At 40.9% G+C, this 14,247-nt stretch overlaps 1 protein-coding gene across 2 annotated transcripts in view; it reads right to left on the reverse strand.

Annotated features, from left to right (window-relative positions):
- Positions 1-14,247, reverse strand: part of fggy (FGGY carbohydrate kinase domain containing) — a 372,017-nt gene that overhangs the window by 104,595 nt on the left and 253,175 nt on the right. For both annotated transcript variants that reach the window (XM_043699282.1, XM_043699283.1), the window contains exons 10-11: positions 7,875-7,982; positions 426-487 (exon numbers count right to left, since the gene is read on the reverse strand). In XM_043699282.1, coding sequence (XP_043555217.1) covers positions 426-487; positions 7,875-7,982 — 170 coding nt within the window. The remainder of the gene's footprint in view (positions 1-425; positions 488-7,874; positions 7,983-14,247) is intronic.

Here is a 14,247-nt window from a genome sequence, read left to right on the forward strand (position 1 = left end):
AACAGTAATTTCTGGGCTTTGTGTAATGTGATTAATTTGCCTGATCAATTAATTTCGTTGAATGGGCCTGCATTATAATACATGATAACCATAACTGTGGATAACTTTTTCATACATTAAGTTTAGAAAATAGACAGAAATTGTGTTAACTTCAGAATCAACTCTTGATGTGCAGATAAACAATTTTAATTACGAAGAAGAAAGTCTGCTTCAGAGAAACATGCCCATGTACGGTAAACACCATTCAAACAAAACAACTTCTACTTTGAAGAAAAGTTAAATTAATTTCAATAATTTCCATTTCCAGAAAAGCAGAAAAGCGTTTAATTATCCATGTCATATTATCAGTCAAACAGGCATCTTTACCAATGAAGCAAGGCTGAGCACTGATTAAGTCACCTCCAAACTAATAGAAACAGACAGACCTAGCTTTGGCTTTGGACTCCAGTTCTGCGAATGCAGCATGGCCATTAATGACATGGTCTATCTAAAACAAAGAATCACATTGTACCAAGGCTTAGTATTCAGCATAAGAGACGTTTGTATAGTTAAAATATTTATACACACTTCCAAAGCGTCAATCTTACATTAATTTTTGTTTCAGTAGAAAATGATTGGATGGTACCCGAAATAAAGACTTGGCAATGGATGGAGAATTCTATGTTACTTGTAATAATATCTAAAATTTGCTTAAAAGGAATGGATTCAAATTTTAACATATTTAGAACAAATCAGAATCTTTCTGAAAAATAAATGGAGAAAACAAAGAACCTTCCAACAATTTATTTAAAATAAATAAATAAAAATTGAATACAACATGGAACTGACAATGCCATTTTCTTTTCAAATCAGAGTAATAATGAAGCGTGGGTGATGCAAAATGAACATATTGGACTTGAATTTCAAGGAATTTACTAAAATAGCTGAGCTATGCGTTCATTTGTTTTAGTTGTGGTAATAATGATAATCAACAACAACATTGCTTCAGAAATGATTTGTAATTTTAGGCTGAATTTTATATTATTTTTGGCTCAGCCTGAGTTGCATCATACTTTTTGGAAGAATTTCCACCACAGCTCTAAGCGGGTTTTCTTGCCTTATCTTACCAAACTTGCCATATAACTACATATCTCATCTCTTTAGAGTCCAATTCCAGCTTTATCTGACCATGAGGCATTCCCAGAACAACTTCTCACTCAGCAGATATCTACTAAAACCTGACATCGCTTGTAGCCACGCCATCTTTAAAATGTCACTGTGTACCCAGACAAGCACTGGCATTCCAAAGCTGCCCTGTTTAGTCACAGTCAGAACTTGAAGAAATCGGAGGAGGTAAAGATGGAACTGCTATTTTCTAACAGAGACCTGAAGGTCCTGGTTGAGGTGGTAATGAGGACTGCTATAAGGCGCCCCAACATCTGACCCTGGCACAGTGATCTGAATCACCATCCAGGTGGGTGGGTCCAAAGGAACTGAATGATCTTCTCCACTGTGACAGAGTAAGTCAGCACTGTTCTCTCTGCTTTCTCACACGCATTCTCGTCTCGCTACTGCACTCACCTCCCACCAAGTCTCATGCTCTGCCACTCTCACTATTGCCTGCAACATTTTCCCTCACCCACAATCAACCACCCCTCTGCCCTCCCCCTCCTTTGCACATTTGCATCAGGACTAACAGTCATGACACCCACTTTCACCTCACTCAGTCCCTCTCGTTCTCTCATTTTAGGTAAAGACACTCACAACAGTGCAGAGAGAGCCCATATTTGTGTAGGTTGCTGGGCATTAGATCCTCACCCTGACAAGGAGCAAATTCTGGCCCTCACAGGAGCAGCCCAGCATTGCTCCTGCAGTGGTCCCAAAACATCCATGTTCAGCCGGCTAAGTAGCACTATTCATTCCATAGCAACACTCACATTAACCTTGCACACTATCTAACTTGCATTCATTGCACACTATATTCTAAGAATTGGCTGTGCACTGTCTCTCTCTTATGTGTTGCAGGTATTGATGCCTTATCTCTTCAGTGTAATGCCTGGCTCTCTCAGAAGCCATTTCCTCAACCTCTGAGGATGACAGTACCAAGGCCTCAGAGGAAGCATCAGCAAGGTTTCCACCAGCATTCCTCACCAACTCAGATACTGACACATTTGGAGAAATGTCAGGCCAGACGCAACCACACATACGAATGTCTGGCTGCATCCATGGTCAGGTTGGCACTTGCTATGGAGAGCCAGGTCCAGCAGCCTTGAGGCTGTTGGAGAGGCACACACACCTGCACTTCATCGGCTCAACCATTGGTCCTCAGGAGAGCAGGCATGGCAACAGGACCATTGGGAATCTGGCACACACTCAGGTTTCCTTTCTTCACAGGGAAACAGCACAGCGGCCAGGATGCACCTGGCTGGAGGAGGAACAACACGCAGTCCCTGCAGAAATCTCCAATCAGGAAACTCCTGAGTGTTTGGGCCTTTCTCTTCCACCCAGCCTACCTTCCTCAGATGCTTGGAAATTCACAAGGTGAATTTGCAATAAGCAAAATGATCCTTACATTGTTACAGTGTGAGACATCACTTCATGGCCACAGATGATGCTCTAGATGTCAGCGCTGAGAACCTGCTGCATTATCTGGAAGCAAGCCTTACAAGGCATTTCCAGGGCAATGAGGGCTGCTGACACTTTTGGCCATCGTCCTATAACAATTCAATTTTTTTGTGGCCTCTGTGTCCAGAGGTGTTGGTGTGAATGAGTTGGTCAACAATGTCTGGAGCACAGAGGTGCATAACAAACAAGGAGGAAATGCATTAGGATGGCCAAGGTCAGGAATCTCACAGCACAGGAAGCACTCCCTAGCCATTGGCCTGTAGCGTCCACTTCAACATGTCGATAAGCCACCAAACAACTAAATCCCCCTCCTAGTGGATCTTCCTGTAAACCAGTATGCTTCATACCTCCCCAGGTACCCACCCAACCAATCTAAATTAGACTGTACCTGCCCAACATTCACACCCAGCCCTGGCATAGGAGCTACGGCAATTATAGTCATTTACTACTGCCTCCCTTAAAGCCAGTTGCACCCAAGCATAGATGAACCTCCCTCCCATCTATGTTTTACCATATGCCAAACCCCTTGCATATTCTGCTGCTCCCCTCACAACTGTCAACCTCCTTAACCCAAGCCAGCAGTCCCGAAGAATACTCGATGAAGCTCCTTCCCGTGACAGTGGCCAACTTTGTGTCCTCCCCCAATTCCACTTTCCCCTTAGTTTTCTTGGCAGAGATGCCTTTCACTGTCAACATATTGACAAAGCAGTAACAAAACAATGCCTTTCATGGCACATAGGTGGCACAGCTCACACTTCCTTGCATATTCCTCCCCAATTGCTGTTTTAGCACCAGACCACACAGCTTACTGTCTTTAGCTCAACTTACAGTCCTCAAAGTAAATGCCTACTGTCAGCTAGTATCTCCTCATTGTCCAATGTGGGACTGTCACATAAAACCTTCAAACAGTTCAAAATATTCACCTTAATTCACTAACGTTAAGAATGTACAGAAATCAAATAAACAGAAGCTGCATTTGTCTCTCATAACAGAAACAAACTGCTTTCTTGTCGAGCTCCAACAATTTTACAGTCAATGAGTGATCACTGCACCCAACTCTCAGCCACTGAAACCGGGTGTCAATTAAATCTGATGAAGAGTCATACCAGACTCAAAGTATTCACTCTGTTTCTCTCTCCATAGATGCTGGCTTGACCTGTTAAATTTCTCCAGCATTCTTTGTGTCTGTGTGGAGTTTGCACATTCTCCCTGTGTCTGTGTGGGTTTTCTCTGGGTGCTCTGGTTTCTTCCCACAGGCCAAAGATGTGCAGATTAGGTGAACTGGCCATGCTAAATTGCCCGTAGTGTTAGGTGCATTAGTCAGGGGTAATGGTTCTGCGTGGGTTGCTCTACGGAGGGTCAGTGTGGACTTGTTGGGCCGAAGGGCCTGTTTCCACGCTGTATGGAATCTACTCTAATCTAAAATCCAGTCGCGCTTGAAGTGTCTGATGCTCCAAAGCTCTGTCATGCAGAAGGTGATGCTCCTCCTGCTCAATTCCTATGGAATTCTTTACCATAGAAATAAGTTGAGGCCAAATGTTGAATATTTTCAAGAAGGAGTTAATATAGTTCTTTGGACTAAAGGAATTAAAGGGTATGGGGAGAAAGTGAGAACAGCTACTGAGTTGGATAATCAGTCATGAACATACTGAATGGTGTAGCAGACTCAAAGGGTCAAATGACCTACTCCTTGCTCCTACTTTTTATGTTTCTGATTTTCTACATCCTGATTTTTCCTCCTTGGAAGACTGATCCTGCTACCCTAGCTCTTCAGCATCTGTCACATCCTCTTTTTGCCTACTCCAGTCATGCAGAGCACAGCTTAAATTGTTCAACATACTCTGTTCAGTATGTACTGCAAGGCCCGCACTGACCAATCCAAACAGCAGAACCTCATCTTCAAGTGACCTCTGGTCTGCTCCATGATGACACTGGCTGAAGAAAGGGCAGCATTTTATCAATGCTATGTCTCAGTAGGGGATTGCAGAACAGAGTGATCAGCAATGATCACAGAGGGTAGCCTTTGCTTCCCAGTAATCATCCTTGTAAGGCACTTTGATGGAATGGAAATATTTTCTATTGATGAACTCACCTAGATTATTAAATGGTCCTGTCAACTTAACGTGTGTACAGTCTATGAGTTGCTGCACCTGGGGGCCGTCAGCGATGCCTCTGAATTCAATAGCTCGGACTGCAGCACTGACACCACCTCCACCCTCACCCCCAATGAGAAAATGAGTGAAGCAATGTGATCTGGAACAAATGGGATCAGTGACAGCTTTAATACCGATCTGGTGGATAATTAAGAGATCCCACAAACAGATCCCCAGTGTCAATTTGGAAGGAACCAGTCACATAAAAGTTCAACACAGTTGCCACTTTGACAACCACTGGGACAGCGTCCTGGTATATCCTCAGTCTGTGCTAACTCTGTGCCTCACTCATCTGAAGAAAATGGCATCAAGGACAATCACTGGTCCTCTAGTACCTTCTGTGCAATCTGAGGGGACATTCAGCTGCAAACACTTCATATGGATGCTTCTTGGCATCCGCTGCAATTTGATGCTGGTCCTGGGCTTGCTGGCACAGCAGTTCCACTTCCATTTCTCTGCACCTTTGTTACATCGCAGCATCCCATCTGATAACACTTCCTGTGGCTGAGCCCTCAGTCAAGCTTGCAATGAACTTGTGTGGGGAACATAAGGAACAGAACAGGTCCTTAGCAATGAGAGCATTCAGCATTTTCATCATTCACAGAAGATGCATCGCGTACTGTTCCATACAGTGGGACATGGAGCACTCTGATAAAGAGGGCCATGGAAAGACTCTTCATAGAACTTTGACATTGGATCTTATTCTGGTGAAAGTACCATGAGTCATGTCGCAAAGATACAGTATGACATTGCAAGTGCCACAAGCACATTCATTCCTTTTCCTTGCAGCCTCTTATCACTTTGAAAAGATTGTTTGTGACCAACATTTGCACCCCACACAGTTGTATACTGCATACATTTCACATGAGCAACGATATGATTACAAAAGACTTTAACCAGCATTCTGCAAGTGCATGACGAAGGCAATTACTCCTTGAGGGTCGCCTGTCGCTCAGAAGGTGAACCTGCGTTTTGGTCCATTAAAAATATATCTGACACGAATGCACTAGATATGCCAAACTGACACCAACTCACTCCCCGAACTGTAGTGAGACAATGCTACTGAATATGATCAATCCAAAGCAGACAACTGACATGCCTAAGCCCTTGAACTGTGAGCAGATGCTGCTTTTGTCTGTACTAGAATCCCCTGACTGACAGCCATGCTCTCTTTACAGTCCATTTCAACTTTGAGAAATGGAAACAAATGGACATTTGGTCAATGCACCATGTTGTGAAACATGCCTTTGAGTAATGCACATGCATTTGGTTAAAGTACAAGTCAGGAACACTGAGTTTCCAAAGTCTGTCTGAAGAGGCAAAGCACAAAAGACAAGATGAGATAACACAAAGCAGGAATGCTGTGAGCATCCAGGTAAGCGCATAGTGAGTGCAAGCTAGGAGAGTGTAGGAGCAGCCGTGAGATGCAGTCTGCTCAAATATGTGAGTTGGATGCCTATTCCTGTGTACAAAGTTTTATTGCAGCAGAATTGCATTGATAGGTGCTGGTGTGCTTCAAAGTGCAGGCAGCTGCTGGCTCCTTGAGTGTGCCCTGTGATGTTGCTGCCCAAGATAGAGATCTGCAGGAACAAGAAGCAAGCTGGAGATGCTTGGTACCTGCTCAGGTTTTCATCTTGATAATTCTTGGCATCAAGTTTCTGTGTAGCAGATGGATGAGTTGGAAACTGCTAACTAGTGATACAAGATTGGGCCATAACAGGTGAGATACTGAGCCATGTCATATAGGAACTGTGGAGATTCCATCCATGGTCTTACTTGCTGGTTTAGATGAAAAAATGGCAGAGAATTTTTTCAGTTTCTTGACAATATTGCTTCATCGATTAACATAAAATGTGAATATGATATTGGCATGATAATACCATCCCTAAATCAGAAGGTCATGAGCTCAAGACCAATATGGAATGCTGGACCGTCAAAGATACTTTCTTTAGATGAGAAATTAAACTACAGTTCTGCTAATTAATTTAGTGGACTTTAAAGATCACTTGATGTTATTTGGAAGTTGGAGAATTATCTTGGCCAACATTCCTTCTCATTCAATGTTTATATGAAAGTGAGGAATGCAGGTACTGGAGATCAGAGTAGAAAGGTGTGGCACAGCAGGTCAGGCAGGAGCAGGTGAATTGGTGTTTTGGGAATAAGCCCTTCATCATTCCTGAGGTGTTTTCCCAGGCCATACTTTTCAACAATATTTATGTGGCTTTATTCAACTAAAATGGTTGCTACATTTGATTTTTTGAATGTGGTAATACAACCCAAGAAAGCATTATCAAATTAAATTTGACTGTGAGCCACACACGGTTTATAAAAATGTCTTAAAGGAAAAGAATGGTACAAAGGTAATTGACAAATGTTCCAGAGCACAAGCCCAGGCAACTAAAAACATGGCCACCACTGGTTGAGCAGCTAAAGTAGCAATATTTCAAATTAATTAAAATGCAAGCTTTTGTTTAACCCTTTTTAAATCTAATTGTCATACAATATATATATAAACTCAGCTAAATATTTCAAACAATTACTTCAAATATGAATTAACGTGTTGCCTGCCAAATCTCCTAGGTTTGTACATGCGGTAAGATATGCATTGCAATTAAAATATTATTGAAAAGGCAAATGTAAAAGCTGTGATATGGATAATGTTGTATTCATTTTGTTTGGATCATTTATCAAATTAACTGCATGTAGATAGACAAGAGCACTATCAAAAACGATGCCAATGTTTTCCTATCTTATACAAAAATGTTCCAAAAGATTAAAAGGTTAAATTTTCCAAATTGCCCTATCAATTAGAATTTTGCCGAATTCTGTGGTTTATTTTCCTGTTATTTTCTGTATTGATTTCTTCCACACTTTCCACCAAAGGAAAAAGTAATAAAAATCACAAGTAATGGAGAACATGCTGTTCTCAAAGTTGAGCATGCGTAGTAATTCCAACCTCATGAACTGTTTCTTGATTCTGCCCTGGAATGTAATTTCCAGTGAAAACAGTTCCACATGATAAATACAACATAAAACACCCTTGGTAGTTTCCCAAAATAAAGAATTTGACATTTTCTCACCAGACCTACTGATCATAATAATTTGGTCCTTCCTCACCAATTTCCCTGTAGCGCTCTGTCCACCTTCATTTAGCCAAAGGCCAGGTACCATAGCTGAGTAATAGGGTCCCCAAACACCCGGTACAAATATTGGATCTTTACTGATCTAGAGATAAAAAGTAAACAATTAAAAATAAATGACATTATCAAAAGTGTACCAATTAATAGGGCCACATCATGAAAACCTCAAAGCAATAAGAGTTGTTTAAGATTTAAGCTATTATTTTAGATATGAAATGAAAATCACTTAATTTAACGCATTGTTGATGATATATTAGTGCTTATTTAAATTTCAGGGTTCAATTGAGAAACGATCCTTCCAAAAGAAATAACCTGGTTAACAATGTAATTATGTTGTGCCAAATATTTGGATAATTTAAAAAAAAAAATCCCTACTGTCTCATTAAACATTACACAAACAATATGCTGCACCTTTAAACTCAAATCCAACGTTAAATCCAATGTTATTCAAACATCATCCTGACAAGCTTATCAACATTAAATATCAGTTTCTATGATTTCATAACCTGAAGATTGCTCTTCTGAAAGTCTAAATAAACTTCCAATGTTTTTCCAATCAAAACACTCTGCAATGTAAGAGACTGTGTGTGCTTTTGCAATTTAACTTTACACCAACTTCCTCAAACAAGACAAAATATTTCTCAGTTTTGGCCTCAGTGAATTTAGCCACTGGGTGAATGTACTCAACCAAGTCAAAACCTGAAGTTGGACTCCAGTTAATGTCTTAACTACCAGTTCTTCCTTTGTGATGTGAGTTTTTTTTATGTCATGCCATGAAACAAGCACTGCAGAGATTTGGGTTCTTGTTGAGGCAGCTGTCTGGAAGTTTAATAACAACTGTGTACATTAGTATAACATCTCACACTTGCATTTACAGTCTGGGTTATAGATATTTTAATCAACCTGCTCAAACATGTTATGGCACACCTTTCAAGTAGGTGGGACCTGAACCTGGGTCTTCTGAGATAGAGGCACTACCACAGTGCCACAAGAATCCTCAGTCTACAGCTGAGGCTACAATATACAGCTACTTAGATTATTATTACATTATACACATAGTTGACTGGTTGACTAACAGACTGGCTGTTCATCCAATTAACTGCTAACTGACTGTCTGCTTGCTACATTAGAGAGAGTAAGACACTCTTTTTCTAGGGTGTCACATGTTGTTATGTCACCTAGATGTCTTAAAGTTACAGTGCCTTTCTAACATCTGTGCAATCATACAACAGCACCTTTTCTCTCTTTGAAGAATAACAAATATATCCTGGCAGTCATAGAGTGATAGAGATGTACAGCACAGAAACAGACCCTTTGGTCCAACTCGTCCATGCTGACCAGATATCCCAACCCAATCTAGTCCTGCCTGCCAGCACCCAGCCCATATCTCTCCAAACCCTTCCTTTTCATATACCCATCTATATGCCTTTTAAATGTTGCAATCGTACTAGCCTCCACTACTTCCTGTGCAGCTCATTCCATACACGTAACACCCTCTGTGTGAAAAGGTTGCCCTTAGGTCTCTTTTATATCTTTCCTCTCTCACCCTAAACCTATGCCCTCAAGTTCTGGACTCCCCCAGCCCAGGTAAACACACATACAGGTGCCCTTTAGTACATTATCTTTATACAGATGTTTGCTTTCCATCCTTATTAGGTTGCTTCATGCTGTTTAGAAATACCAGTATACAAATGGTCTGTACTATAACTTAATGGGTCTCTTTTTTTGTAGGCTTCACTCTTTTTCATTTCTCTCCTTGTTACTGTTTCAAATTAACTGCTTTCTTTCACTATAGGAAATAACTGGCAGTCTCTATATGTGGCATGCACACCAAAAAGTAATATTGTTCCTGTGTTTGCACATTTTCCAAAAAAAACAAAATGACAGAATAAATGGACTGTGAAAAAAAAGCCTTAATTACAAAAGACTTTTTTTTTCTCTGTCGCATTTTAAATGGTATTTCATTCTGGATTAATTTCTCTGAATTAGAACTGACTTGGCACACTCATTACTGCCTATGAGAAAAAAATGGTCACACTGTGGCCTCTTAGAGAGAGAGCATTCACAACTCTTCCTCTGTTCTGCTTTCTTTGTTTTGGTATATCTGTAGCCTTCAGTTTTGGTTATCAGATCTGAACATCAAGTTGAAGCTGGATGTAAAACGGGCTAATCTTAAGAAAGTAAGTGCTCACAATTGCCTCTGTTGTTATTTTCGTTCACTTTTCAGTACCAACCTACTGCTACTCGTCTTTCATGCTCACCGACTGTCACCATCGTCTAGTATTCACTTGCTACTACCATGATGTGATGTGGTTTTCTATCAGTTTGCCCAGATAACATGGACCACAGAGATTCAGGTGTTTACTGAGATAGATCCATTATTAAAAACTATGTATACAAATATGAAATTGAAAAATACCAGTGACAGTCTGGGTTATAGATTTTTTTCTAATCAATGTTCAGACATGTTTTGACACTTCTGGTCTGGCTGGAAGTTGAACTCAAGGCTTCAAGCTCAGAGGTAGGGACACCATCAGAGTGCTCCAAGAGCCCTAATAGACTGGGCTACATGCTTGTTTAGATTTCCATCATATAGCATCTATAGTTGACTGGCTATTATTTTTAATGTTCATCCATGGGATATAAGCATCATTGGCCAGGCCAACATTTGATGAAAATCCCTAATTGCCCTGGAGAAGATGGTAGTGAGTTGCCTTCTTGAACTGCTGCAGCCCTTGGGATGTCAAGGCTTGCACAATGCTGTTAGGAAATGGTTCCAGGATGTTGACCCAGTGACAGTGAAGGAACGGTGATCTGGAGGAAGGTATAGGTGGTCTGATTAGCAAGTTTGCAGATGACACTAAGATTGGTGGCGTAGCAGATAGTGAAGGGGACTGTCAGAGAATGCAGCAGAACATAGATAGATTGGAGCACTGGGCAGAAAATGGCAGATGAAGTTCAATCGGACAATTGCAACGTGATGCATTTTTGGAAGGTCCGATTCAAGAGCAAACTATATGGTAAATGAAAAAGCCCTGGGGAAAATTGATGTACAAAGGGATCGGGGTGTTCAGGTCCACTGTACCCTGAAGGTGGCAATGCAAGTCAATAGAGTGACCTAGAAGGTATACAGCATGCTTTCCTTCATCAGACAGGGTAATGAGTACAAGGGTTGGCAGGTCATGTTACTGATGTATAGGACTTTGGGTTCAGCCACATTTGGAATACTGCATACAGTTCTGGTTGCCACATTACCAAAAGGTTGTGGATGCTTTGGACAGGATGCAGAGGAGGTTCACCAGAATGTTGCTGGTATGGAGGGTGTTAGCTATGAAGAGGGGTTGTGTAGATTAGGATTATTTTCATTAGAAAGACAGAGGTTGAGGGGGGAACCTGATTGAGGTCTACAAAATCATGAGAGGTGTAGACAGGGTGGAGAGCAAGAAACTTTTTCCCAGAGTGGGGACTCAATTACTAGGGGTCACAAGTTCAAGGTGAGAGGGGAAAGGTTTAAGGAAAATATGCGTGGAAAGTTCTTTACACAGAGGGTGGTGGTGCCTGGATCACGTTGCCAGCAGAGGTGGTAGAGGCGGGCATGATAACATCATTTAAGATGTATTTAGACAGATACATGAATGGGCAGGGAGCAGAGGGATACAGATCCTTGGAAAATAGGTGACAGGTTTAGATAGAGGATCTGGATCGGCGCAGGCTTGGAGGGCCGAAGGGCCTGTTCCTGTGCTGTAATTTTCTTTGTTCTTTATTTTTGCTTCATAGAAATGACTATGATCAATCTGCAATAACCAATGACACGGTTAAGATTGTGTGTGGATCTGTATCCCACACAGACAGTCACTACATCCAGCAGTAGCTTACGCAGCTTGTGCTACTTCCTTCTTCCAGCAGCTGTCTCAACTATTCGATAAAGTAATCTGGTTCCTGTTCATATATTTTATATATGAATGCGTTAACTTTAAAAACAGGTACACTGTGCTGGTTAGTTTAGGATTATGTTTTGCCTCACTGCAATTTCAGATTTACCTTCAAAAAAGCAAAATATTGTGAACGCTAGAGATAGGAAATAAAAACAAAGTGCTAGAGAAACTCCAAAACTTTGAAGAACAGTCATATTGGACTTGAAATGTTAACTTTTCCTCTCTCCACAACTGCTGCCAGACTTGTTCAGTTTCATCAGAATGTTTTGTTTTTCTTTCAAGTTTACCTTCCCATTTGGCCTTGTGTGGGTCCAGGTTATTATATCTAATAGCCATCATATTCTCAGTCAGTGACATTTACATCCAGTAAAACATTTTGCAATCTATGCTGCCTTTGTTTTCTTTCAGGTCTGTCATTTATTTGTATTTCCAAACACATTTTAAAAATCTCTGTGAGGTTTTAATTTTCTTTCATAAGTTCCCAAGTTTAATATGCTTGCATGCTTCATGCGGCATGTGCAAAACAATCGTGTTTAAGTGATAACTGGTCTCAAAGTGAAAGGCTGTTGGAAACATTAACAAGGCACTTACATCATGAAATAGCAGACCTAACGTACTGTGGTGAGATTAATTTGCTTCTGCTGCTCAAATGCAGCAATTTCTTGATACTCTTGGGCTTTTAATAAGGTCCCATATGATAAACTAGTTAAAAAATATCCATTGGAACCAGGAGAGTTTAGAAAGTTGTATAGTAAATTGGTTCAGTGGCAGGAAACAAAGGGCAAAAGTTGTTGAATGTTTCTGTCATTGGAAAGCTGTTATCAGTGGCGTTAGGTGCTGCTTCCTGCTTTTAATGGTATATATCAGTGACGTGGATTTAAATCTAGGAGGCATTATCAGGAAGTTTGCAGTCAATATAAAAAGTGGCTACGTGCTCGACAGTGAGGAGGATAGCTGTAGACTACATAAAAAAAAATGTCAAGGGACTGGTCAGGTAAGCAGAGAAGTGGCAAATGGAATTCAACCTGAAGAAGTGTGAAGTGATGCATTTGGGGAGGCCAAGAAAGACAAAGGGATATGCATTTAATAGGAGAAGGAGAAAACAATTGAGATGTCTTGGATTAATTGTCCAGAGACCCTGAAAGTAGCGAGGTAAGTTTGTTTAAGAAGTCATTTGAGTATTTTCTTTTACTAGCCAAGGCAGGGAACGTAAGAGCAGGGTTATATTAACCTCTATAAAATATTATTTTGGCCAGATAAGTGAATGTTGGATGCAGTTCTGGTCACAGAAGAATGTAATAGCATTAGAGATCATACAGGAGATTTATGGTCATGTTGCCAGGACTGCAATATTGTGGTTATGAGGTAAAATTAGGTAAGGTAGTATTGTTGTCCTTGGAACAGAGGAGGCTGTAAGGAGATTTGACTGAATATACAATGCTTCAAGGGGTCCAATTGAGGATCTCATCCCTTAGCAGAGAAGTCAGTGACTGGTGGGATTAGATTCAAAGAAGTTGACAAGTCTGAGGGGAGATAAGGAAATATTTCTCATTCAGGAGGTAGCAGAGGCAGAAGTCTCAATTAAGATAAAAAGGGTTTCCATAGGCATCTGATAACCTTCAAGGAAACAGACCAAGTGCTGGAAAATAGAACTGGAGTCATAGTCATAGACTCACACAGCACGAAAACAGACCCTTCAGTCCAACCAGACCATGCCGAACATTATCCCAAACTAAACTAGTCCCACCTGCCTGCCCCATGCCCATATCCCTTGAAACCTTTCTTATTCATGTATCTATCCAAATGTCTTATAAATGTTGTAATTGTACCTGCATCTACCACTTTCTCAGGAAATTCATTCCACATGCGAACCACCCTCTAGATAAAAAAAATTACCACTTACGTCTTTTTAAAATCTCTCTTCTTTCACCTTAAAAATGTGTTCCCCAGTCTTGAAATCCCCTATCCCAGGGAAAAAATAACTACCATTAAGTCAATCTATACCTCTCCTTATTTTATAAACTTCTATCAGATTGCCTCTCAACCTCCTACGCTCCAATGAAACAAAGTCCTATCCTATCCAGCCTTTCTTTATAACTCAAACCTTCCATACCCAGCAACACCAGAGTAAACTTCTTCTGGACCCTCTCCAGGGTCTTTCCTGTAACCAGGCGACCAGACTGAATACAGTATTCGAAAAGAGGCCTCACCAATGTCCTATACAACCTCAACATGACTTCCCAACTCCTATACTCAAAGGACTGAGCAATGAAGGCAAGTGTGCCAAACGCCATTTAAACCACCCTACCTATACGTGACACAAACTTCAAAGAAGTATGTACCTGCACCCCTAGATCCCTCTGTTCTACACCACTACCCAAGGCCTTAGCATTAACTGTATAAGCCATATCCTGT

This window comes from Chiloscyllium plagiosum, chromosome 11 (assembly GCF_004010195.1).
Source record: "Chiloscyllium plagiosum isolate BGI_BamShark_2017 chromosome 11, ASM401019v2, whole genome shotgun sequence".
Classification (NCBI taxonomy): Eukaryota; Metazoa; Chordata; class Chondrichthyes; order Orectolobiformes; family Hemiscylliidae; genus Chiloscyllium; species Chiloscyllium plagiosum.